The following is a 27,330-nucleotide window of genomic DNA, read 5'->3' on the forward strand; positions in this document are numbered from 1 at the left end:
AGGAACGAGACAATATCAACGTTCGTTGCCTTTGCCTTGTTTGTCTATCTATCTATCTATCTGTATGTATGTAAGTATTGTGTGTATGTGTATCCAATACTGCTATGATATGATGATGATTATTATTATTCTTCTTCTTATTATATACTACTTAATATATATATATATATATATTTATATATGTAAATATGTTGGCAATGACAAAATGAATGAATGAACAAAAGACAGATACTTGTAAAAAATGTTAAAGACAAAGATTTCAATGTTATAAAAAACAACCAAAAATGGATGAACGAATGCAAAGAAGATAATTATCTCAGTAGACCACAAAGTGTACAACTTTGTTGTTGGGATATCAGATTCATTATTCATCAATCATCATTGTACAGTTGCGAGTATATAAGATCCCGAAAAAAATTAATAACAACTAAGGAATAAATTTAATTTGGTGGACACAACTAGTGCCATCCCGCCTACATGTAAAGACAACTCCGATGATGATTGGTTGTTCATGGTCTTTATCTGTATGCCTACCTATCTCAAATAATTCTCATTTTCAATAAATTAAAAAATCATTGAGTTTTCACAACCTACCTCAAGTGATGATTATTGTTATTTATTTGCATCATATTTCATATTATTAATAATAGACTCGAGAGACTGTCTTGAATTTAGCTCATTTACAAAAATAAATAGATTTAATTTAATTAATTAAAGTTGACAAAAAAAACTAATTTTATTTTGAGTGGGGTGAACTCAACTTTTTTAATCACCTAAGTTGTTGTCACTTTCTTTATTTTTATACATATATATATATTTAACAAATACAGAAGATTAGATAGACAATGAAGATCACAATCAAGAATATCAACAAGGAAGTTTATACTTTTGATGTCACAGGTGACGAATCTGTAAGTGTTTATATAATATATAATATATAATATATACATATGTCCTATGATTCATCATCGAATGATGATGGATGACGATGATCAACTATTTTTTTTGTTGGTGGTGATGTTGTTGTTGTTGTTGTTGGTCAGCTTATGAATAACAACTGCAGAATAATATCTTATCTCCTCAGATATAAAATAAATCAATCAATCTATCTATTTATATTTATATATTAACTCTGATCATTCAAATATTTCATTTATTTATTTATTCTTATATTATTATAGGTAACAGAGTTAAAACAACTTATTCAAAATAAACATTCACACCAAGCCTCATGGCAAACACTCATCTATGGTGGAAAGGTCTTGGAGAATGATAATAAGCTTTCAACATACAATATCACCGAAAACGGTTTCCTAGTTTGTATGGTTAAAAAGGTAAAGTTTAATCTCATATAGATCTATACATATGATATTTTCTCTTCTCTCTCATTTCTTCTTTGTCTATCTTTTATCGCTATATCTCTATGTCTCTATCTCCGATCACTACTATTGTATTTCTAATTCATCATATTTTCAATTTTTTCTAACAACCATCATTTACCAATATTATTGACCATCACATTGATATATATCTAATATAATCAATATTATCTAGCCAAAAGAAGAGACTGTAGCAACCACAGCACCAGCAGTTCAACCAGCCACCACACCAGTTGCTCCAACCTCTGCTCCATCCACCACCCCAGCATCTACCTCTACCCCAACCAACACACCAGCTCCAACCCCATCCCCAGCCTCTTCGACTTCACCATCTGGAGGTAACTCTAGTTTTATCGTCGGTCCAGAATATGAAGCTGCCATCACCAATTTGATGGAAATGAGCGGTGCCAATAGAGAAATGGTCATCAGAGCTCTCAGAGCTTCTTTCAACAATGCCGAACGTGCTGCCGATATTTTATTGTCTGGTGCAATCCCAGCCGACGAAGATGAAGACGTTGCAGATGACGATGATGAAGATGTTGATGCTCACCAAGGTATTTATCACAAAATTTTTATTATTATTATTATTATATAGAACCTCCATTAGGATAAGGTTAAAAAAAACAGATAGATAGATAGATATATGGATTGATAGGAGGAGGAGAGGAGAAAGATCGAATGAACAATGGACTATAGAGACGGTGTGATGATAGGCGAACAAGGAGGATGATGATGACGGATATATTAGTTTAATGTGTTTAATGCATTCTCTAATTATCTTATCGCTTTTTTCTTTTCTCTTTTTTCTTTTTTTTTTCTTTTTTCTTTTTTATTTTACCCAATCGTCGATCTACCACAATCAAAATCTACCTGGCCATCGATCATCTATCTCATTATTCCTACTACTACTACTACCATCTCTCTCTGTCAAACCAAATCCTGGATGGAATCTTTTCGATTTTTTTTCGATTCACTTATACTACCTTTTTAATATACGGATTACGAATTTGATGACGATCAAATGATGGATGATCCATTAGCTACAGGTGATCAACCAAACCCATTCGAAGCACTTAGAAACCACCCACAATTTGCTGTTCTCCGTGAAGCCATTCAAAGAGTAAATTTAAATCACACAACAATAATAATAGAAACTATTATGAATATCCATTATTTACCATTCATTCTTTATTATTATTAGAATCCACAAGTCATTACCGAATTATTGCAACAATATAGTCAATCCAATCCACAACTCGTTAGACAAATTACCGAAAATCCACAAGAATTCCTTCGTTTATTCCAAGACCAACAAGGTGCTCCACAACCAAATCAAGTTGCCATTCAAGTTACTCCAGAAGAAAGAGCTGCCATTGAAAGAGTATGTTAAATGAGAAGAGAATACATACAAATGAATGATACTAAACACTTTTTATATTTATATATTTAGCTCATACAATTAACTGGAATGGATAAGCATGAAGTTATTGAAGCCTATTTCGCATGTGACAAGAACGAGGAATTAACAGCTTCCTATCTTTTTGAACGTGCTGACGAAGACGATTAAAATATTAATCAAATAGATCTAAAAATATATTATATCTATAATAATAATAATAATAACAAACCAAATCATCACAATAATAATCCCCCTCCTCTCTCTCTCTTTTAAAAAAAAAAACATTTTGTTTTACAAACTAGTTTTTCTTTTCCTTCTTATTTGATCTATCAAAAAATATATAAACATAAAATAGAATGTATCATTAGAATCGAATTATTAGTTGTAGAATGAATAGATAAAAACTTTGATTTCATCTTTTGTTATTTATTCTTTTTATCTTCTTGACTCTTATTATTAGACTTTTTATCTCTATTTGATTTTGTTAATTGTTTCTTTACATCATAATTTAATTGTTCTAGTTGGAAATATTCTTTAACAACTTGGCTTGTAATTTCCAAAATATTTGGTTTAAAGTTGGTTAATGCAGTATTTTCTATTGTCGGATCGAATGCAAGTCTATGCTCATTGTCTCGATGAGGAAGTCTCATTATCTCTTTTCCATTTTTAAATAGGATCAATGTTGGTATTGTCTTGGTTTGTGCAGAATCATCGATACGGAATTGATGTACCAATGGTTTCCATCGACCAATATCAATCTTTCCGAAATGTATGTTTGTATAGTCGGTAGATAGTTGTGAGAATATAGGTGCCAGATAGGTACAAGGTGGAGACCATAATGCATAAAGTTGTATCAACCAATAATCATCAACCTCTTTCTTTCTACTCGTACTCAATTTATCATCCAAAGATATTGGATTCAAATATTCAACAGATGAAGGTCCCTTGTAAATAGGATCAGTATAAAATGTAAATATTACTATATAAAACATATAAATAATTAGTACAGCAATTATAATGATTAGGTCCGTGTAAAGTTAACTTACAAGCATTAATTATTATATAAACTACAATATGATAGTATGCATCGATTTGATATAAAAGATAAAGAGTTGAAAGTTTTACGATCAGTAGAGATGTAGACATTGATTGATCAAACCTTAACCTTCTTCTTGCTTTTACAACCTTTACAAAGATTGCAAAGAATGTATACATCATAGTTAACTTTTCCTTTAATATGTTGAAAGTAAAGTATTAGTAAGTGTAAGAGTATTGATTGATTGATTGATTGATTCATCCTGCTACTATACATTTGATGGTTTATCTAGATATCCAAGTATTCTAAGTACAGGATACAGCGAGACAGATATAAAGTTGTAGATATAATATGGTTGATTTAAATGTTTGAGTAGCTTTGGATCCAATAATTGACCTATCACCATGATTTATAACTTGATCAACATAAAACTAGTTTTATAATTTTTGACTGTCGTTTGTCGAAGTGATGTTCCAAATATTTAAAAACAAGATAAAATACTCTGATCAGTAGTATTGTCTAATGATTTTAAAAAAAATATAATAATAAAATTATAATTTTATTATTATAGTAAATTAGAGTAGATTACAAAAAATGGTTTTAAAAAATAAATAAATTTCGAAAAGAATGGTCCTAGTTGTTGTTGTTGTTGTTCTTCTTGTTCTTGTTGAATAATGAGATATTAATGTGCGTTCGTATTATTTGTTTTTACAAAAGTAATATAGGGTATATATAGTAATAATTAATAATAATAATGTCTCCAATATGATTATGGACATGATGCGCATTTGTTGAAATGCCTATAGGTGGCTGCTATTTTAAATTGGTGGATTTTTTAAACTGCTGGAGAGCTCTTTGGAGTTGACTCTGTAATATCTCCATCCTTTAAAACCCATGGAACAATTGCAGCGGCAATACAAACGAAAAATGATACAATGGTAATAATCCATCCAGTTCCAGGTCCCCATCTAGATTAAAACAAAACAAAGAGAACAATCATTAATACCTTAACTTTCTTCTATTATTCCTAGCGTTTCACATACTTGGTATTTCCTTCTGATCCTGACCAAGAATCGTCACATGTTCCATCACATTGAGTGAATCTTCTATTGGGATTGTCTGCTTGGGTGGAATCCTTGAAACCACCTGGAAGTCCAGCTTGAACAGCAATACAAATTAAAATCAACAATGCTGCTACTGCAATCATAATCTTTGTAATCAACCACATTGATACACCTCCTGGGCAGAATCTAGCAATGTTTACCTGTACCAAGAAAGTCATCACCAAAACTGCCAACAAAGTGAGCCATGCCAACGCTGCAAATGCTAAATTGGTATTGATAATATTGTGTACTCTGTTGAAATAATAGATGGTAAGTATACATAGGTTGCAATATACCAATAGAGAGAGAGAGAGAGAGAGAGAGAGAGAGAGAGAGAGAGAGAGAGAGAGAGAGAGAGAGAGAGAGAGAGAGAGAGAGAGAGAGAGAACAACATACTTTGTTAAATCAAAACCATCCCAACCAAGATCATTCTCACTTGGTTCGTCTCCCTTGTCCAACTTGGTGACTGCGAGAATCTTTGGTGCATAAAAGTAGATAGAGTATTCACCTGGGTTTGGTTCAGCGTCGTTTCTAACGGTGATCTTGTACCATGGTGTTGCCATACCAGCAATCAACATGCCCCAAACAATAATCACCAACACAAAGACTAAAGTAGTCCATTTGTTCTTTCCAAAGTTACTCCACTCGACGAATAGCATTTCTTTCTTTTATATATATCTGTTTCTATCTGTTATCTATAGGGTAGTTATTAATCGATAAGCATTGGTAAAGATAGTTCCCTTCCGTTGACGGAACAATAAAAAAAAACAATTCATTTTTTACACCGGTGCAAAACTCTGCTTTCAAAGAAATTTAAATGGGATTCGACAGTGTTGGTGCTTTCATGCTTAAAGACAACCATGATTTAGAAAACAATCCAAAGTTCAAACTTATATTTATACATCAAGAAAGGATAATTCATCAGTATTTTAAGAAGTGGAAGCTGAATTTTGAATTGCTTTAAATTAATTAGCAAAAGATCAATGATAAGCAGTGAAAGAATGGATCGGCTGGTTAGAATAATATCTACTACTATCATTACCATTTTGGTAGAATATCATCAATGTGTTGGCAATAGCTCAATGAAACTACTTTGGTTGGTTTGATCAACTAGTAGTAGGACAATACAAATAGTACTACTGAATGTAATATCAGAACATATAAAATTGGTCGTCAACAACAACAACAAGAATATACAGAGAGAAAGAATTGAATAGTATAGTACTACTAGTAGTACTATTAGAGTTAGCTCATGATCCAATGCATCTTTCTTTTTCAAACAACAACAACTTAAGTGCAAGGGAGCACATGTGGTGGCGAGTGGTGGTAGGGTGAATGACACCACCATCTATACACAAATGTGTATGATGATGGCACTAATACTGTTGAATGCAAGCTGTGGTACACTAGCTCATCTTCGCACCCTCTCTTGCACTACACTTTTACAACTCACACCAACACACAACATAGATTTATTCAAATTCATATCACATATAGTAAACAGACAGTAGACACATATAAATATATAAATTACCACTACCAACCCCACCACCCATCGAACACTGTCACCACTGTTGAGAAAAGTGATATATTCCAACACATATCGATCCTATACGCACGCCTAACAGCAGTAGGAGTAGGAGTGTACTGGTTGTCAGCTGAAACATAATAATAATAACCAGCTGCTGCTCAACTCTCCAACTGTAGCAGTAGCAACATAAAAAGGAGGTTTATGCATATTACGTGATGATCTTTTTGGATTATTTATTTGTTGTTATACAATAACAACATCACAAACAACAACAACAACTGAACCAACTCTGCTCAATCATACAGGATCATTAGATAAGGGATAGTTGGCGTTGGGTGCCATATATTATTAATTTAAAAAAGTACTAATTTAACAACCCCAAATCAAACAACAACAAAAGCAACAATAACAACAACAAACAAAATAATATTATTCAAATTTATATGCTTATGTTTATGCTTGCTTATTACTAATAATAATAAATCATAATCATATCATAGATAGGAAGAAAAAAAAAAAAAGAGAAGAACAAGAAAGAAAGAAAAAGACTGCAATTGCATATCATCAAGAAACAGAGGAATTAATCTTTGGCAAAGAACAATCTATCCTCCAATTACATCATCATCATCGCCATCTTTTTCCATCTCTACCTTTTTTTTTTTTTTTTTTTTTTAATTTCCACCAAAATTAAATCCATTGGTGTATAAAACAGGATTTGATTGATTGCTTGCCTGGACCGATCAATCACCCGATTTATACATCAATCGACGCCATTTTTGTGCTCTTCCTTGGTTTGAGATCCCGCTCCTATCTTTATTATCTCTATATACTACATCGAACAGTCAACTTTTCCAAATAATCCAAAGTGATTATTCTTTTATCCTAGTATATTATGATCATATAACTTATTTATTATCCAACCATCTCGTCCGTCTGTCGTCCGTCCCCCTCCACGTCATCACCACCCTTAATATTTGTTGATCTCTCCTACAACAGACAAATCAATGAATCAGTCAATGCCTCCACCCCCTCCGGGAGGTATCCTACCAAAGAATGAATTGTTGTTCAGATCGTATTTGAGCCAATCCATGCCCACTCTACCTACTCCTCAACAACAACAGCAACAACAAAATAATAACAATAACCAACAGATCCTACATCAAAATCCATTTTTCAATCAGAATAATAATCAACAGCAACAGTCTCAACCTCCTCCAACCATGGATATGTTTCCCTTGATCCAAAACAATAATAATAATAATAATAATAATAATCCCCAAGGCACCCAACAGCAGCAACAACAGTTTTATCATGGAAACCAAAGTCCAATTAATCAAACCTTGGTTAATTCTCTATTTAATCAACAACAACAACAACAACAACAACAACAACAACAACAACAACAATTGGATAACAACAGCAATAATAATAATAATAATAATAAATCGAATGAACAACCATTTCAAATGGAAAAATTTAATTCAAATTTTGGATTTCATGATGGCTCGCCCACTGGTCTCAATGATTATTTTAGTAAGCCAATGATCAATCAACCCCCTCAAATTCAACAACATCATCAACCTCCGTCCAATTTACCATACCATCATCATTTGGCAAAACAACAGCAGCAACAACAGCAACAGCAACAACAACAACAACAACACCATCACCAACCAGTCCAAATTAAACTTGAAACCCAACAGCAACAGCAACAACAATCACCATTACCACCACAACCACAACAAGCCAAACAACCACCCATACCTCAACATCCATTACATTTCCAAAACCAACAACAACAGTCTCCACAACCACAACAACATAATAACCAATTAAACCTATTATTTCAACATCATCAAATGGGACAACCACAACCACCTCAACCACCTCAACCACAACAACAACAACAACAACCAATATTATCTCAAAACAATACACCAATAATGAATTCTCCATTTATTAATCAAACATTTCCAACACCAAACAATCAAAATAATAATAATAATGTAGGATATCAACAACCGACCATCAATTCACCCCTTCACACCTTTTCGCCCAAACCACAACTCGCCAACTCACCATCAATAACCAAACAAGGCTCACTAAATCAACTCCCAATCCAAAATATTCAATCACCATCCACCAACCCAAGCTTTATGCAACCACAATTTTCTTCTTCACTTCTAAACATGCATTCTTCAAATGGAATGCCCTCTTCTCCCATCTCATCTCCTTCACCATTATGTTCTTCGTCAACAACTACTCCAATAGCATTTTCAAATCCAATAATGAATCCGAATAATAATAATAATACTAACAATCCAAACACACTATCGTCAATTAGTGGTAACCCATTAACCCAATCACCTTTGCATCCGCCTTTGAATCCACTTGGAAGTCCGTCGTCCCTATCATCAACGACAACTACCAGTACTAGTACCGCAACGACCTCATCACCGACCATAAAGCATACTCCATCTGCTGCAAATAAAGAGGATACTGATAGTTCTAGTCACAGTCAAGAAGAGGGTGGTGCATCACTCAAGGAAAAGGAAGATGTTGCCAGAATAGCATACAAAACTTGGTTTGTTCCAAAACCAGGCAATAAAGAGGTCAAAGATAGATGGTGGGCTATTTATTATAATAAAATTAGTCCAAAATATCATCTAAGAGATAATCATTTGGTAAGTAAAAGAAATTTAAAAAAATATTAACCGTTCTAATAATATTATTTTATTTAATATTTTAGGGAAGAAAAATTAATCAATGGATTGAAGAAGATATGAAAGAAATCCTTCCAAGCTCACAAGTTAAACAAGAGGATGATTCTGGGTCATCATCATCAGATAAAAAAAGAAAAGCCAATTCTTCGAAAGAGGGTTCTTTACCAGCCTATGTAAATGTTCAATTAATTAATCCTGTTGTATGTTTTGACAATTAGATAGCATCCACTTTAATCTTTATTAACCATCCCAACTTTTTTTTTTTTTGTAGGAAGATAAATCTTATCCATTGGCCAAATATTGTGTTGGTAATTCAGTTCATTGGTCTGAAAACCAATTGGATCAACTGGTCCAAGCATTCAAGGATAATAGGCAAAAAATAATGGACAATATAAATTCTGGTAATTCCAGAAAGAAATCTTCTCCCTCTCCTCTACAATCTTCCAATTCATCATCATCCTTGACATCAACACAATCCTCTAATTTTAGTATTAATAGTAACAGTAATAATAATAGTAGTAACAACAATAATAGTAGTAATAGTAGTAGTAGTACTAGTAGTAGTAGTACCAGTGGTGGGAGTTCAAGTAAAAAGTCAAGTCACAAGAGTAAAAAGGTAAAAGAAAAGGCAGACTCTACAGAAAGTGCAAGACTAGATACAAAATGTGATTGGATCAATGCTGAGATATGCCAATGCTCCGACTCTTATTGGATAAGAATTGATCTGCCAGGTGTTGAACCAAGTGATTTTGTCATTAAAACAGACGATGTTTGTAAATTTATCATATCTGTATGTAATATAAAAATATTATTTTGATTATTATTTCTTTATTTTTAAATTAACACTTTATCATTTCTTTCTGTAGGGGAAAAAAGTACAAGAAACATCAAGCGAGATTAAAGTATTAACTGGAAAGAGAAAGTTTGGGTCCTTTGATATTGAAGCAAACCTACCACGAAACGCAGACCTTCAAAAAACTGAACACTACTTTTATAATGGAGTATTGTCCATTAAATGTCCATTTAAACCTGGGCCATAGACTAGATCCTAGGATTATAGTCAACATAAAAAAAACCAACAACAACAACAACAAATACCAATACAAACAACCAAACAAAACAAACCAAAACAAAACTGTATATATTTATAAATGACCAATTATTATATATAATGTCCAATTATTATATAATAAACTATTATAAAAAAAAAAAAAACAAATCTCGAGATGATTCTGTTCATTCCAACAAAAGACTTGAAGAAATATATACAAGACTAAACAATTATTTGAGAATAAATTATGTAAATTGTTTTATTATTATAATATCTTTATAATATATTTAAACTAATAAACTAATGTTGTCCAACTCTAGGGTAGTGAACATGAATATAAATTTGTTAATCAAACAAATGTATACTATATAAGAAATACATTTATCAATTGAGTGATAAAGACTATGATGTTGATATAGTTGCGTTATTATTATTATTGTTTAATTATTTTTGATTTGAACATTTAACCTTCCAAAGCAATACATTCTAAAATATGTAATTGAACACAAACAGTGTCATTATCTAAAAATCCACTTGAAGAGTCATAGAGATTCTTCAACTCGATTAAACCATTACCCCAAACACTCTTTTCATAGTTGAAGAGGACGTTGGGAGAGGATGGGTATTGCTTGGAGTTGGTTTTGTTCTTTTGATTGACCAATGCAAAGAAAAAGGTGGTGTTTCTAAGAAAGTCGTATGATTCTTTCTCCTTGACACGGACAGCCTCGAGGTAGACAGAGAAGCTGTCAGAGTGCTTGGCTTCACCGGCTGGATATGCCCACATACGCCACTTGAGACCTCTCATTTCAAATATGTTGCTGACATGCTTTTGGGTCTTGATTGATGAGAAGTTGGAGATGGTCCAGGTGACCGATGAACAGGCCTTGGAGTGATCGGCACAGATAAAACTGTGGACATCGGTGCCGGGGGAGGCTGGTGGATCGAGTTTCTTTCTAGAGACCAAACGAGTGTTGCTAACTTGGCACTCTTCCAATGGGAACATCTTGGGCTTGGACAAGTGTCTGTAGGCTTCTAAAAGGAGATGTTGTGGTACCAAGTTGAATGGCTCGACGATGGTGATCAACTCTTCATACTCCATCAATGGGAATCTGACAAGACCAAACATTTCGTTCAACAGGCTCTGGTCTTTTTTGTGTGCATCGTCAATGTTGATTTTGATCCATTCTACCACTGCCTTGAAAATATCTACCTCTTGCATAAGGACATCTTCACTAGACAATATCTTTAATAATAACTCCTTTGGTAATCTAGCAACTCTATTCAATTGTAAAAAGTAGGATGAATTGCTAATCGTTTGATCAAAATATAAATTGTTTAATTCTCCACATAATGTAAAATAATTTTCCTAAAAAAAAAAGAAGAAAGAGTTAGAGATTAATCCTAATCATCATATTTGTTTCTAAATTTACTTACATCAAACAAGAATGATTCCAAAACTTGACTATCCAATTGTTTGATATATTCTTTACACTTTTCCTTTCCATCTTGTAAAAGGAATTGGTCACAAACCTCAAAGATTCTGTTGAGAGAATCGTCGTGAATGACGAGATTAGAGGTATAGAGGAATTGGAGAATGTCGAAAAAGATGTGAACTGGTACGTTGGGGATGATGATTTCTTGTTGAGATGACTCTTTCATTCCATTGGTGAGAAGCAATCTAAAGAACTCTGACTTTAATGATACAATTGATTTGTGTGCGTAGATTTTTTGATACTCTTCATCATTGTCGTCTTCCCTGGAATCGGAATCGTGCAAGTTTCCAACAATATTAATAGAAGCACCATCGACAATGAAATTGGTGGTGGCAGACAATGGTGATTCCGTAGACGATGAGGTTGGTTGTTTGTTATTGTTGATTGGCAACAAGAATGTTAAATCATGTGTTCTATTTTTCTTGAATGATGGTTGTTGATAGAGTTCATTGTCATTGTCATTGTCATTATTGTCATAGTCGTTGCTACTGCTGATAAGAGGTGGATAAGCAGCTGATACTGAAGCAATGTTTATAGTTGATTGACAAGGAGATGATGCAGATGAAATAATTTTTGGTGAAATAGACAAAGATGTTGCGTGATGATGGTCATTACTGATGATACCTCCTTCAAAGTTTGACATAAAATCAAAATTATTTAATATTTGCGAGAAGAAGATTTGTTTGAGTAAATAAGAAGATGAAGAAGATGAAGAAGAAGATATAGATGATAATTGGAAGAGATAGAGAGAATAGATAAAATGGAGATAAGATGCAAAAAGGGAGAAGGAGAAAGAACGAATAAAAGGAGGTGGTTGGGTGTGGTGTGAGGTGGATAAAAAATGAGTGAGAGAAAGAGAAGAGTTTAAAATTAGAAAACTGATTGTAAGAGTTTCAATCGACAGATTCATGAATTGCACTGAAATCATCATCGACGAGTGAGAAGAGGAGACTTGAAAATAAAAAATAAAAATCTCGATTGCTTTGCTGGTCGACCCAGTCTATCGTAGACTGGATCTCCTCTCTCACTTGATGATACCATTTTCATGTATGTTTTATATTTGTTTCAACATACCTTTGAATAATTGGTCTTCCAATTTAATATTTTGTGGTTCCAATGATGCTACCATTTTTTAATCGATTAATTAATTAAATACTACTAAACTTTTACTGGGAGGAACTGATGATTGGATAAATATACTTTTCTAATAGATTCTAAAATATGAATATGAATGATGATGATGATGATGATAGGCTATTTTTACAAATTATTAATATTTAAATTACTGTACATAAAAAAAGATAAGAATATAGAAGAAGAAGAAGAAGAAGAAAAATTAATATTTGTTTTTGTGTTTTTTAATATTATAAAAAATATTTATGTTTTTGTTGTTGGTGATTTGATTCATTTCCCTCTTCCCTCCTTCCTCCCTTCCTTCCTTTACTTTTGTTATCTCTAATCTATCTACTGTAACACCCCCATTTGGGAAAATAGTACGGTACTATTGTCGATATCGAGTGACTGGTTGGTTGTACTCTTTGATTATTCCAGTTGAAAAGGTCGGATTAGATGGAATGGATGAAAAGTGATTGGTGGAGCATAAAAAACCTATACTTTTATTTGTAAAACAGCAGATCACAATTAAAGTAAAACAAATGATTTGTCTATGCCTTGATTTGTTGATGTAGTGCTATTTTTAACATTTGCAAATGTATGTAATATGTGTTTTGGACATCGATTCGAATTTATATAAATTGTGTTTTTTGTTTGTTGATTTGATTAATTTAAATCTACCACCCACCACACCCAACCCCAAAATTGTATATACTAATGGATTGGTTGGGTTGATTGGGAAATAAATTTGTGTTGATGATGATGATGTATGTGGAAATGCGTCTTTGAATATGGGGTATATGAGTGTGACTGTTTTATGTTTTTTTGAGAGAAGAGACAGGGACAATATTGAACATTGATTTTAGAAAAAAAAAAAAAAAATGAAACCAATCAAAATGTAATGATTTTTTGGATTTGGGTTGAAAGATGAATTGAAACATATTGATATATTGTATTATATTATATTAGTTTCTTCTATTTGATAATTACTTTTGTTTTTTCTGTTTTGAACTTTTAATGAAAAAGGATTGAAGACATAAAATAATTGTTGGTTGTTGATATTGATACAAAATCTTGGCGATATATATATATGATTTTAAAAAAAAAGTACGAAATAGATATTCAAATAGTAGATAAAAATATTTATCTTAATATTACTAAACAAGATATCTTGTTAAATTGTGTGTGTGAGAGTTATAATATTGCGTGTGAACGAATGAATGAAAAGAGTAACATGGGGCGGACGAGTTGCATTTATAGGAGCAGAAAGTATTACAGTAAAAAAAGACCCAACACCATCTCTAAAATTCATTGATAGTGATAGTATAAAAATTTTATGATCTAAAATTAGTAGGCTGGCCCATCATCGTACGTCATTATAAAAAGGTCTTCTTCAATTCGATGCTTCCCCTTGTGCAACAACCGTCTCGTTCTCGTCAACCAGAGAATTTGTCGATATTTTCATTTTCAAGATGGAGGGCATTCCTGCCATTGATTTGACGATTTTTGTTGTTTTTTTAATAATTTAAAAAGTGGTCAAACGATTGGTCATTGTCTTTGGTTCCAAAACGATGCCGACAAATTGAATGAAATTGTTTTTTTCCCAACTGATCAATATATAAAAATTGAATGGTGAACAATGGCAAATAGGTTTAAAATATTTATCTTATTGGTGACTGACTACCAATATTATAATAGGTGACTGTCTGTCTCTCTGCATGTCCCTATGATTTTGATAATTATAACTAAACATATAATAATAATAATAGTAGTACTGACTCTTTCCTTTGTTCTTCTTTGAAAATTCCAAAATAAACCAATTTGAATGAAATGAAAATAAGGATTGGGGGGTGAGGATATTCTTGAAACTACCTTGGAAAATATAATATAATATATAATGAAGTTGGTTGTTTGTTGGAGACAAGTCTATTATAAATACCTTTTTATCTCTTTTAAATCTATGTGTCTTGTTTTTACAAGATATAATAATGTATTAATGTAATAATGTAGTGTGAGTGGGTGAGTACTCTCTCTCGAGAGATCTCCAATGCATAGAATCAACTGTGCAAAAATAAATGGTTTCTACATTTTTTTTAATATTATTCCCTTGATGACAAATCATAAACAAGTTGAACAGAATAGAGCCAAACTATAAATATCTAAGGTGCTGGCTAGCTAACAATTTATCTAGCTATCACCTCCCCATTTTATTCTTTCCAATGAATTTCAATATCCATTTCTATTGGTTGTTGGAAAAAAATAAAAAAAAACAATTTTAAAGATTAGATCAATTCATATTCCAACAGTCACAGCACACAATGAAATGTATCTATCCCCTTTTACACAATTAAAGTGGTGTCGTTAACAATCGCAATGAATGAATGAAAACAAGAGAGAGAGAGAGGTAATTAATTTGAATTAATCTGAATAATTCAATCTGGTCGATGGAATCAATAGGTTGGGAAATAATAGTTTTCCATAACAATAACTTATTGGATTGGAAAAAAATGAAGATTTAGTATAGTGTTTTTTTAATAATAATAATAATAATAATAATAAATCAATGTCTATAATAATAATAATATATGTAGGAGTATATAATGATATTTTTAATTTTGCCCAAATTTATTTGTTTACACTAGAAAACTACCAATCGTTTACTTCTTGGCGGTCTTCTTGGTGTCCTTACCAGACTTGGTTGACTTCTTGGCTGGAGCAGCAACCTTCTTAACTTCCTTTGGCTTTTCGGAGAGTTGCTTCTTGTAGACGAGCTTGGCAGTCTTTTGTTCTTCAATCAAGAAGGCACGGGTGATTCTGACACGGACACAGGTAGCGCATCTGACACCACCGTAGGCACGAGCAACGGTACGGGCACACTTGGAAAGGTGCTTTCTTTCATGTGGCTTGGTGGCCTTGATCTGTTTTTTTGTTTAAAATAGTGGGTTGTTAGCTAAATCTCTAATAATAATCATAATATCTCTTTCTCTTTCTCGAGAGAGATCTTTTATCTGCTGTTGTATGAATGTGATATTTACACCTTGGAGATCCTTTCCGCAGTCACCGCACTTTGGGACTACACCCTTCTTGGTGAGGTAGTGGTATACCAACTTGTGACCTATAATTTAGTTTAGAGAGATGCATGTATAGATAGATAGATATAGAGATATGGAGGTATGTGAGAGATAGATTAGTTGTCTGTTCGTGTGTTTGCCATTATGAATGATAATACCTGGGGTCTTGACACTATAATATGATAGTAGGGAGAGAGATAAGTTAGATCACATGTAATGTACGTTCAAGAGCAACAAGCATCTACCGTATCTGCTTGCTGCTCTATTTCTCTTTTCTCTTATACTTACACCTTGGTCTTGTTGGAAGCGGTGGCGTATGAGAGTCTTCTTCTGTAAGTTAAACGTTGGACCATTTTATCTTATAGGTGGGCTGTAGGGAACAAAAGAGTACTATTATAGGCTTCACTCGAGATGTCTCTGAGAGCGTCTGCCATCCCAACCTTCGTTCGACAAACAATTTTTGTTTTTTTTTCATCAAATTCGTTTTGCACTAAAATTAAAAAAAAGCCCCATACATTTAATGAGGACGAGTGACGACAAGTTGATTACTCTTTAAAAATGGTATTTGATATTATTTATTTAATTAGAATATACGTATATATTTACACCATCAAATCAACAAAAAGGTTATAATGTTATGATTAGATTTTAATCATAACCATTTACTTTGTTTGTGTATGTGTTTGATAGAAAGAGTAGTTTAGTTGGTCGGTTGTTTGTTTTCTAGACATTGTTATTGTTACCGTCGTCATAGTTGATATTTTCATTATTAGTATTATTATTATTATTATTATTATTATTATTATTATTATTATTATTATTATTATTACGATTAGTAGAATTCAATTTTGGTGATCTGGATTTAGGAGTTATTGATGAAGAGGTTGGAGGTGATGATGATGATGATGTAGAGGTAGGAGGAGATGAGGTAGGAGCAGGTTGATATTTAAATCTTGAGAATCTATTCCTTAGATGTGAATAGTTTTTAAAGAATCCAATCAATGCGTTTTTAAAACCAAATACCTCTAATATAATATACAACAGTAGTGAAATGATAATCAAAATGACAGATACCATCTGAACAATTACAAAGTTTGGATTGAATTTGTATTGTTCAAACATTGGCATGACGTAGCCAGTTGTTGCCAATGAGGTGTGGTCATAGACAATGTAATCTGATTGTTTGGCTCGTTGTCTTTCTTTGGTGACATAGTCACATAATCTATGCTCTGCTAAAAATACACAATGATCATAGAGAACTGGAAAGTTTGGTTTAAATGGTTCTGTTTTCCATTTGAAATATCTATAGATAGGGAAAGAAAGAAAAGAGAGAAAGAGATGACAAAGATTAATAAATTTAAATTTAAAAAGTAGTACATATCATTTGTTTGTACATACTCTTTATACATGTCTTCATTTGATGCAACAAGTTTTAAAAAGTTTGCCAATTGTTTTGGGGATTGGAATCGATCGGTTCGAATCATTGTGTTGTTTCCAGGTTCCCATTCATCGACATTTGGGGCACCCATATACACGGGCAATGATCCAGCTATATATGCATGATAAAGTTTCTCGCTGACATAGTCTGTAACGTTGTTGTTTTCAAAGGCAAGAATGAATTTGTATTTCTTGAACAATTCCATCTTTGCTTGGTACCGATCGCGTACCGTGTTTCTGTTGAGTGCGTCTTTGGGTTGGTTCTGAAGACATAGGCCAAATGAATCGACCGGGATGTATTTCATCAACTCTTCCACATAGGCCGTTCGATCATCTGCTCCACCACGTTTGCAATTACTCGCCACAAACACTGCAAAATGTTGTTCTTTAAATGGTACTTGTGGCATTGCTCTATACCCTTCTATTCCTTTTCCAGTACCCCAATCACACACAAATGTAACAGGTACATTTGAGTTTCTCTCATTTGTCATTTTCCAATCCAAACTAGTAAATCAAATCAAAACAAAACAAATTATTAATATATATAGAACTCATTAATCTTTTGTTTTGTTTTGTACATACTGTGATAAATAACTTTTCCTGTTTTGAATGGGAAAGTAGACAGCAGTTTCCATTGTAAATAACATATATTTTTGTCCACATTGTTTTTTAGGTGGATAGTGTGATCCACGTCTTCCAAATGGTTGTGATTCAAAGATAACAACATCGGATTGATTATACTTTTCTTGATCGGTCGTAAAGATACATTTAGATTCGTTGTATGGTTTGTCAACTGAATAACCGGCCCATGGTACCTCACCTGGGGGTCTTCCCCAACCAGCCCAATGAGCTTCATATTCCCATACCAATACTGTTGTTGTTGCGTTTATATCTCTAAGGAGGGGATAGAAGAGTAAGTTAACCGCGACAAATCTCAGTAATCAAAACAAATTCGTCGTCGTCTTACCTTTCAGCCATAATATTAGGGGAGTCGACACATGGATGACGAGTAACATATGAATATGAACTAATTGCTAATATCAATAGATACAATGCAAATAGTATTCCTAAGAATTTCAAAGCATTACCAAATCCCATCATCATTTTAATCTCTCTATATATATATATATATTTGATTTGATCGATTTGATTTGATCGATTGTGATCTCTAAATTCGTCGTCGTAGTCTTTTGTCGTGTTTGTTGTCGTGTAATTAACTTTTTGTGATGATCATTATCCTTACTGCTACTATCTATCTTTATCTCTTTATTACTTTGTTGTTCTTGTTGTTGGCATGTCAATATTATTAAATGATGAATGTATACTTTATTTAGTACATAATAAAATAATTAAAATAGTTGAAGTAAAAATAAATAGTCGTGGTTGACTTGGGTTGGTGACAAGAAGAAAGCTGTCACACACACAAAGCGAGGTTGCCATCACCCACATGCTCCCTCTTTTTAGCTGAAGCCCAATAAAAATTCCTCATTATTATTATTGTCTCTTGTCTTTCTGTGTCTGTGCTGATGATGATTCATCAAATATACCACTATATTATTGTCTTTTGTATTTCATATTTCATATGATTTATATATATATATATATATATATATAAAGGGACAAATATAATGATGTCACTTTGTGATGGATATCATCAAACTTCTTCTTCTTCTTCTTCTTCTTCTTATCATCTTTTTGTTGTACAAATAATAGAAGATATAGATAGAAGAGATAAAAGTTAAAGAATGAATGAATGACGAAAGAAAGAATGAATCAAGTCTAAGCCTACGTCTGTCTGTTTGGTTAAAATAAATGGGGTGATAAAAAAAGGACTTAAGTCTTTCATGACATCAAGTCCACCACCCGCTCGCCCAAATCACCCCCCAGTTCTCTTTTAACGCTTTGCTACAAATTGAACTGAAACCTCGCCCCCCCTCATCATTATCTATTTCGTTTGTTTTTCCCATTGTGTGAGTTTAGATCGCGATTTATCCTCAATCAATTTAGACAGCTGACATCAATCAAAATTGAATCAATATCAATAGAAGATATCTATCAATCAACCAACTATTAGTATCATTAACAAGTTTGTAAAAGAGGAATGATGACATTAGAAAGAGTATCAAACCCTTCAAGAGAAGTATTAGAGTCATTCATTTTAAAGAGTCAACCCTTTATCATTACAGATGTAGCAGACAAATGGCCATGTTATAGTAATTGGAGATCAAATTATGATTATCTTCCATCAAAGGTATGAATGAAATGTGATTGAAAGAAGAGTAGAACCGATCAGTTGATCTATCAGATGATCTATCAGTTGATCAAAAAAAACAAACAATATCATTAATCATTCAGGTGATCTAACTTTATTCATTACTGTAGTTGGGTGAAAGAGAAATACCAATGAGAGAACTTGGTTATAATGTTGGTGAATGGTTAGGAAAGACAAGTAATGTAAAGTTTTCAGAGTTTTACAAGTTGTGGAAAGACAATCAAAATAATCAATCGACACCAACAACAACAACGACAGCTGATACTACTAAAAACCCATTGTACTATCTTGCAAGTTTACCAGTACGTACCTATTTTCCAGAGTTGGAAAGTGAATATACAGTTCCTGATTTTGCAAAGGAACAAAACAAATCAGCTAATCTTTGGATTGGATCAGCTGGACAAGTCACACCATTACATCATGATTGGTCAACTGGTGATCCTGGTATGGATGGTTTGGTATGTAATAATAGATAGATAGATAGATAGATATCTAATATATTATATTATTATTTATTTATTTATTTTTATTTAGCATGCAATTATAATTGGTAAAAATTATTTAAACTTTATGATCCAGCAATTAATAGTAAATATATAAAAAGAAAAAAGGAATGGGGTTTATTCCATCATGCGTTGGTGGATTGCGAATCACCTAATCTCGAAAAGTATCCAGAGTTTGCCAATGCACAGGTGATCGATGTTATTTTAGAGGCTGGTGAAATACTTTTTATTCCAAAGTTGTGGTGGCATCATGTGAGAACATTGGAGCATGCCATTAGTTTGAATTTTTGGTTCCAACATATTGGTAGTGAGAAATTAAAATGTACAAGGTTTTGGCCACACATGGAAGAATATTTAAATGCCATCTATAATATGGATATGAAAGAGGAGAGAATGACAACACTATTAATGTACTTTGCTGATGGATATTCACAAAAGAATAAACCAACCGAGGCAGATGTAAGATACTATATCGACAACCCAATCAAATTTATGCAATTGCCAAAATTCATCCACGCCTTTGGCAACGCTGCCAATAATCCACTCGTCAAATCACCCGAAGCCGATCTACTGGCCACCGAGCTAAGAACAATGGTAAAAGAATGGATAGATAATAAAGCATTATCATTGAATGATAATTCATCTCAACCAAAGTAGTACTAACTATTTTGGTTGGAGACATTATTTTGGCGCCCTTTTTTAAAAAAAAAATAAAACTCTTCTTTCAAGGTCCTTACATTTATTTATGTTTAATAATATGACGAGATAATATATCATTCGATATATTTAGATCAATATCATATCATATTATCATCATGATTAGTAGTAACAATAGTTATAGCAATCCAATGATTGACGAGTTTTTCGGAGATCTCATTAAAACAACAGACAATATAGTCAAGCAAACGCAATCATTGAAAAATAATATACAACTCTATCCATTGGCCAATTGTGATGATAGCAATAACAACAACAACTCGAACGTCGTTGCACATACGACCATCATTAAAAAGATACACAAGAGACTTGAGGATGTCGATCACCAACTCAAACATTTACTTGACGATTGTAACTCTACACTTGGTATCACTCCACACGCTTGCTCAAACACAAGCAATACTGCAGAGTTATTGGAAGCATTTAAATTAATGTATCAACAAAATGAACAATGGAAAAGTAATATTCAATTACCATTATCGACAACAACATCAACAATATCAACGACCAATAGGAATCTTAGTAGTATGTCATCGTCGTCAACATCTTCACCTGTAAATAATAATAATAATCTTCTAAACCCACATCCAATGGTTGCTCCATCTAAAAATGCTATTCCGGCAATTGTAAATACTAAACCACCAATGGCAGCCCCAACCACAACTACAACAACTACCCTTCAGCCACTTCCCATGGCACCAAAATCAATCCTTTATAATAATAATCAAAATAATAGTGTCAACAGTCAGAGTAGCAACACTAATACAACAAATAATAATAATAATAATAATAATGGTAACAAATCACTCCCAAAGATTGAAGTATCATCAGAGTATTCTTTAAATCTATTAAAATCAAAACTACCATCTCCCTCGTCTTCTTCTTCTTCTTCTTCTCAATCGACGACTACTCCTACTGTACAACATGTTGCTACACCTGTAGCTCCAACGATTACTCTACCCATTTCTAATCCTCCAGCACCTCCTCTTGTTATTCCAAAACCTCCTTTGGAAATGGTAAACAAGCCAGTTCCCACCATATCACCAAATATTAATCCAACAGCCCCAACTCGACCAACCACTTCCACTCCTCTACACTCGGCAATTAAAGCACCTGTATTAATATCTACGACTACTCCACTCTTGGCTCCAACAACACCAGTTAAGATTTCTGTACCTGTTGCTAATCATCCTCCTCCACCACCAACACCAACCCATTCAAATACACAACCTCCTATAATCATGCCAACAACACCAATACTTATACAACCAAAGATCAACACTACTACTACGACAACCACAACCAATACAATAGTAACAACAAAAATTATCAAACATGTAACAAAAGAGGAAATACAAGTACTGGAAAATAATTATTTAACAAAAATCGTTCATTTGGATGTAAGTATAAAATATTTTGAATAACAACAAATGGAGATATTATATGTCATTATACTTATTAACATTTAAAAAATATTATTTTCAAAGATATTAAATCAAACTATTCATTGCATCAACGAATTTTTAAAAAAGAATCATCATCATCATGGTGGTGAACAACAACATTTTAACGAAAGTAATTTAATCAACGACATGAGTATACCAACACCAGCAAAATCAAAGCCAATTCTATTGTTGCTTCTACAACTTGGTCGTATTGAATCCAAAAAAACAATAGAAGGCGACACTATCTTTTGTTCGGTTGGTGTCATATGATCTAAGATCAATAAACGACTGTCGACTGTCTCAACACATCGTAGCTGGTTCCATATTTGGAAAGTCTACTTGGTGCAACGCGTTGAACCAGCAACGAACAAACTCAAACTGTCTGTGGGTATGTAACCTCAAACTCAGATCAAAAAAATTCCATGAATAAAATTACAATTCGAATTTGGTCGATGCGAGGTCGATTAAAGTGTCTGGTATAGGGGCGGGACACCAGATCCAATACAAAAATGTGCAAAGATGCGACCCCTATAACAGTGAGATAAAAATATATTAGAACTTTACAACTAGACACCAAACAAACAAATTAATTCAAGAGATATGATGCACCAACAACAACAAAACAAAATAAAAGCTAAAACTTTTAACAGTTTTTGTTTTGTTTATTATTATTGTATATCACAGCAACAGAAATACTATTAGTAAATAATAATAATATTTGTACAAAAACAATTATAACAACACACACACAACCAAACACACACAATAACACTCAATTTTTGGTTTCTGACATTCATACAACCTACCTACCTCGAGAGCGCTATTACTCTTCAACAACAACAACATCAAACAACACAACAACAACAACAAACCAAATTACTGGATTCCAAAATCAGTCAATACTACAAACAAACCAAACAAATATAACACTACTCTACTCTCTAGAAAGAAGGTATAATTATTAATTTATTTATTCAATATACTTGAGCAGCGCAAAATATAAAATATTAACCAAGGTTACATACAATACATACATCCATCCATCCATCCATCTATCTTTATCTTATCGTTTGCTCCTCTTTCCTCTTTTTACTACTACTACCTTCTATACTAGTATTATTATCAATCTCTAGAGATATTATATAATCTTTAACAGTAACAGTAACAACAACAACAAACAACAAACATTCATTAGGCAATTCAACCCACAAGAATAATAATAATAATAATTCCAATACCACACATTATCATTTTATTTTAAATCATTTGATTAATTTATTATTATAATATTTTATAGTTTTTTATTTTTATCATCTATTAATAATAATAATCATTATAGTTATCTCACAATAAGTTATAGTTTGTAGTAATCTCACAGTAATTCAATCAACATCGCATCACCCGTTCACAAGTCGTCAAAAAAACCAATCAAATTTTAGTCATTGGGCTACCCCGTCTTAGAACCCCCAATAACTTCTCTTCTTAGCTTCTTGAAAGAACACACACACAACTAGTAACCTACCTCCACCTAAAAAGGGTTTAAACTTTAAATTGCTTCCACTTCGCAACCTCTGCCCACCCCTTGATCAGATTTTGTTTTTATTTTTTTATATTTTTGTTTTCTGACTTGAACCATTTTAATTAAATATTAATAACCTAACCAACAAAGCTAGTTAGCTTCATCACTATCATCATCACCACCCCCCGTTTGGGTATTGTAATACATACATACATATATATAGTTATAATAATAATAATAATAATAATAATATTAAAAAGAGTTTAAAGAATGAGCGAAGTTTCAACATTAAACTCATCAAAAGTACTCAGTCAAAATGAGTTTAACAACTTTGCATCAAAGGATAAAGCACTAGAGAGCAATAGTTGTAATAGTATGGGGACCGCCGGCGGTGAAAATCAAATGGGATCGGCCGACGTTGGCAATGGAAAGTCACTTCAACAAAAAGTATTCACACAAAACACAAGACACCAAAATGGAGGTTGGAAGTTTATCGATGAGACTGAATTAAAGAAACAAAGAGGTGTGTGTTGGGAACTAGTAAAATCAGTTGGCAACAGTATCATTGAAGGCAAGGAATTGACAAACACGTCGTTGCCAATTGGTTTGTTTGAGCCACGTTCATTTTTGGAAAAATTGACCGACACTTGGTGTTATGCACCACAATACCTTCCCAAGGCAGCTGCTACAAGCGATCCAGTCGAACGTCTAAAGTTGGTTGTTTCCTTTACCGTCGCTGGTCTCCATCTCACCAGCACCCTCTCCAAACCATTCAATCCACTGCTTGGCGAGACTTTCCAAGCACACTTTTCCGACGGTACACAGGTCTATTCGGAGCAGACCAGTCATCATCCACCAATCTCCAACTGGGAGATGATCGATGCCAACAATACATTCCACTACCACGGCTATGGTGTGTGGTCGGCTGCCTGTCGTGGCAACGTTGTCAAGGGCTATCAAAAGGGTACACACACCATCACCTTTGCCGACGGAACCACCATCACATGGACACTACCAGAGATTCTCATCAAAGGTATCTTTTGGGGTGACAGAGTCACTGAATTTGCAGGAAAGATTGTATTTACTGATGAAAAAAATAAGTTAGGGTATGTATATGTAAATACAAAATAGAAAATGAAATGAAGAGATATTAATAATATTATTTATTTATATTTAGATGTGAAATTACATTTAATCCACATGCATTGGGATTTGTAAGATCAATATTTTCAAAACAAAAAGAACCATCTGATTATTTCTGTGGACATGTATATAAATTGAACGCAACCGGCAATAGCAATAGTAATGGCAAGGAAAAAGATAAAAAGAAACAATCAGAGAGATTAGATTCAGATAATGTTTGTCAAGTTGAAGGTAGTTGGCTTACACATCTAGCATTTGATAATGTCAACTATTGGGAATTAAAAATGGTACCGCAAGGAGTTATTTATGAATCGGATCCACTCAGCACTGACAGCAGATACAGAGAGGATCTCAGATATTTGAAAGAAGGCAATATTGAAAAGGCAAAGGAATATAAATCATTAATTGAAGATAAACAAAGAACCGAGGCAAAACTTAGAAAAGAGGGTAAAAAGGAACTAAAAGAAAAGGAAAAAGAAAGAGAAAAATTAAAAAAATCTAAAAATTAAATGTAGAAATAATAATAATAATAATAATATAATAATAATATATAATAATAATAACTCTGTACATAACACATATAAATATATAACTAAACTCACTCTAAACAACTATAATAATAAATTTGTACATTAAATCCTCCAGAACCACTATACCTCCCTCCACCCAATAATAAAACAAATAACAACTGTTTTTTCTATTATTTTTTTTTTGATTATAATATAGAATACACAATATTCAATATAAATTGGTTTTATTATTATTACTAGTTAGTTGTTGTTCTTGTTTTATAATAAATATATATTATTATTATTATTTATGTTAGTGTTATATATAAAAAATGATAGTACGATAAATTCTAGATTATTTGATTATGATGTTGTTATCCCAAGTTTTTGTTTTGTTGTTTTCAATCTCTTATCAAGATTCAAAAAAAATATACTATTTTAAAATATGTATGTATGAATGTTCCGGAGTATGTATGTTTAGAAAAATTATATGTATGTATGTATAATCCATTGCACTATTATTTACTATTATGCAATGACAGCTGATACCCAACAGGTATTATCTTCATTTGGTCGAAGATAAGCTCTACTGGTTACGATATCAATAATTCTACCAATATCCTTTTCCAAACCCTCGATATATTGATCTTCACTATTTTGAATCTTGATAATAATATTCTTCTTGTCGGTACAAATCACTTCCTTGATGTCATTGTAGAAAAGAGTTGCTTTAACAGCTCCATCATGTAATCTTTGGATCATATATGGAGTAAATCTATATTGACGGAATTGATCTAAAAGTAGGAGAAGAAAAAACAAAGGTTTAATATACGGACAAAAGGAACATTTGAATTAATGTTCATTTTTTTTAATTTGTTATACATACGTCTACCATACCAATTTGTTCTAATTACTTGACATTCAAATTCGACGTCTTCATCTTGAGTTTCTAATTGGTCGCCAGTTGATTGCCAAGCAGTATTCCATAATCCCTTGACAGCACCAAACAATAACCATTCTGTAATATTGATACCACTGTCGATGTAACCAAGTGCAAGTTCCTCCGATTGTTGGTGTTGTTGGAGTGTTTCCTTGCTCAATTCCTTGTTGTTCAAGAATGCTTCGACTACCTCTGAGTCTTGGTTGTCTTGTATCAAATTCATTAATGGTTGAATTAATTCTAAAACTTCTTCTTTGTTTTCTTCAACTGACCATCCTTCCTAAAGAACAATTAATTAATATTAATATTATTATACTTATTATTATTATTTGTTTTTTTTCACACTTACACCCCATAACTTTCCACAGATTTCAATATAAGGATATCTTGGAATCTTTTTAGAGTGATTCTTGATAGCTCCTTGCTTTTCAAAGTCATCAGCAATATCATAAATTGAAATCAATGATCTATGAACATTATTGTGCAAGAAGAATCTTGCCAATGTCATCTGTAAATTGATTCCTTTGATAGTAGTCTTGTTATGATCTACATAGATTTTAATGCCCTGCATATTGTATAAATAAAATTAAATAGTAATAAGATTGAAGTAGGTTAATAAAAAAAGGTAAATTAAATAATATTCTTTTTTGTTTTTTTTGACCTTACCTTTAAAATATTAGTTTCCATTTTTAATTATTGATTATTTGAGTTGTTTTTTGCTCTAAAAAAATAATAATATTAGCTATCTATCTAAAAAATTAAAATTAAAAAAAAAATAATCAAATTGAATAGGTTTTATGAATGTTTGTTGTTTTGTATGTTGAATTATTACTATTACAAGTGTTGTTGTAATTGAATTGTTATTTATATATATTTATATATATTTGCACGATTGCGTTCTACTTTCTATTGGTCTGCCACTTTACTCTCAAGTACTGAGTAAAAA

General features: G+C 32.5%; 11 protein-coding genes across 11 annotated transcripts; 6 read left to right on the plus strand and 5 right to left on the minus strand.

Annotated features, from left to right (window-relative positions):
* Window positions 1-213: 213 nt before the first annotated feature.
* On the plus strand, window positions 214-669 carry DFA_11641 (uncharacterized protein; the record flags this gene model as incomplete). Its single annotated transcript, XM_004350537.1, has 2 exons — window positions 214-395; window positions 651-669. The coding sequence occupies 2 exons, from the start codon at window positions 214-216 to the stop codon at window positions 667-669; spliced, it is 201 nt and encodes a 66-aa protein (XP_004350588.1).
* Window positions 670-845: 176 nt separating this feature from the next.
* rcbA (repC-binding protein A) lies at window positions 846-1,991 on the plus strand (the record flags this gene model as incomplete). The annotated part of the gene is made up of 4 exons (XM_004350538.1): window positions 846-911; window positions 1,182-1,334; window positions 1,555-1,933; window positions 1,975-1,991. 4 exons carry the CDS (start codon window positions 846-848, stop codon window positions 1,989-1,991), a joined length of 615 nt encoding a protein of 204 aa, XP_004350589.1.
* A 412-nt stretch (window positions 1,992-2,403) lies between these two features.
* DFA_11643 (repC-binding protein A) lies at window positions 2,404-2,946 on the plus strand (the record flags this gene model as incomplete). Its single annotated transcript, XM_004350539.1, has 3 exons — window positions 2,404-2,499; window positions 2,581-2,760; window positions 2,830-2,946. 3 exons carry the CDS (start codon window positions 2,404-2,406, stop codon window positions 2,944-2,946), a joined length of 393 nt encoding a protein of 130 aa, XP_004350590.1.
* Window positions 2,947-3,200: 254 nt separating this feature from the next.
* Window positions 3,201-4,220, minus strand: DFA_11644 (uncharacterized protein; the record flags this gene model as incomplete). The annotated part of the gene is made up of 3 exons (XM_004350540.1): window positions 3,201-3,757; window positions 3,825-4,008; window positions 4,089-4,220. 3 exons carry the CDS (start codon window positions 4,218-4,220, stop codon window positions 3,201-3,203), a joined length of 873 nt encoding a protein of 290 aa, XP_004350591.1.
* Window positions 4,221-4,649: 429 nt separating this feature from the next.
* On the minus strand, window positions 4,650-5,576 carry DFA_11645 (uncharacterized protein; the record flags this gene model as incomplete). The annotated part of the gene is made up of 3 exons (XM_004350541.1): window positions 4,650-4,782; window positions 4,858-5,169; window positions 5,314-5,576. 3 exons carry the CDS (start codon window positions 5,574-5,576, stop codon window positions 4,650-4,652), a joined length of 708 nt encoding a protein of 235 aa, XP_004350592.1.
* A 1,876-nt stretch (window positions 5,577-7,452) lies between these two features.
* DFA_11646 (uncharacterized protein) lies at window positions 7,453-10,211 on the plus strand (the record flags this gene model as incomplete). The annotated part of the gene is made up of 4 exons (XM_004350542.1): window positions 7,453-9,132; window positions 9,198-9,371; window positions 9,443-9,961; window positions 10,038-10,211. The coding sequence occupies 4 exons, from the start codon at window positions 7,453-7,455 to the stop codon at window positions 10,209-10,211; spliced, it is 2,547 nt and encodes an 848-aa protein (XP_004350593.1).
* Window positions 10,212-10,685: 474 nt separating this feature from the next.
* Window positions 10,686-12,844, minus strand: DFA_11647 (BTB/POZ domain-containing protein; the record flags this gene model as incomplete). Its single annotated transcript, XM_004350543.1, has 3 exons — window positions 10,686-11,588; window positions 11,657-12,666; window positions 12,790-12,844. 3 exons carry the CDS (start codon window positions 12,842-12,844, stop codon window positions 10,686-10,688), a joined length of 1,968 nt encoding a protein of 655 aa, XP_004350594.1.
* Window positions 12,845-14,927: 2,083 nt separating this feature from the next.
* DFA_11648 (uncharacterized protein) lies at window positions 14,928-18,825 on the minus strand (the record flags this gene model as incomplete). Its single annotated transcript, XM_004350544.1, has 10 exons — window positions 14,928-14,977; window positions 15,518-15,746; window positions 15,864-15,943; window positions 16,145-16,226; window positions 16,355-16,389; window positions 16,643-17,202; window positions 17,298-17,840; window positions 17,919-18,230; window positions 18,304-18,450; window positions 18,761-18,825. 10 exons carry the CDS (start codon window positions 18,823-18,825, stop codon window positions 14,928-14,930), a joined length of 2,103 nt encoding a protein of 700 aa, XP_004350595.1.
* Window positions 18,826-19,440: 615 nt separating this feature from the next.
* Window positions 19,441-22,543, plus strand: jcdC (transcription factor jumonji; the record flags this gene model as incomplete). The annotated part of the gene is made up of 6 exons (XM_004350545.1): window positions 19,441-19,587; window positions 19,719-20,066; window positions 20,143-20,196; window positions 20,220-20,767; window positions 20,935-22,228; window positions 22,316-22,543. The coding sequence occupies 6 exons, from the start codon at window positions 19,441-19,443 to the stop codon at window positions 22,541-22,543; spliced, it is 2,619 nt and encodes an 872-aa protein (XP_004350596.1).
* Window positions 22,544-24,062: 1,519 nt separating this feature from the next.
* Window positions 24,063-25,444, plus strand: osbI (oxysterol binding family protein; the record flags this gene model as incomplete). The annotated part of the gene is made up of 2 exons (XM_004350546.1): window positions 24,063-24,898; window positions 24,970-25,444. The coding sequence occupies 2 exons, from the start codon at window positions 24,063-24,065 to the stop codon at window positions 25,442-25,444; spliced, it is 1,311 nt and encodes a 436-aa protein (XP_004350597.1).
* A 528-nt stretch (window positions 25,445-25,972) lies between these two features.
* On the minus strand, window positions 25,973-27,071 carry DFA_11651 (uncharacterized protein; the record flags this gene model as incomplete). The annotated part of the gene is made up of 4 exons (XM_004350547.1): window positions 25,973-26,238; window positions 26,331-26,664; window positions 26,734-26,949; window positions 27,051-27,071. 4 exons carry the CDS (start codon window positions 27,069-27,071, stop codon window positions 25,973-25,975), a joined length of 837 nt encoding a protein of 278 aa, XP_004350598.1.
* Between the last annotated feature and the right edge of the window lie 259 nt (window positions 27,072-27,330).

The sequence above is a fragment of the Cavenderia fasciculata genome, assembly GCF_000203815.1.
Source record: "Cavenderia fasciculata unplaced genomic scaffold Scf_EUAJFUG02HR96I-5, whole genome shotgun sequence".
NCBI lineage: Eukaryota > Evosea > Eumycetozoa > Acytosteliales > Cavenderiaceae > Cavenderia > Cavenderia fasciculata.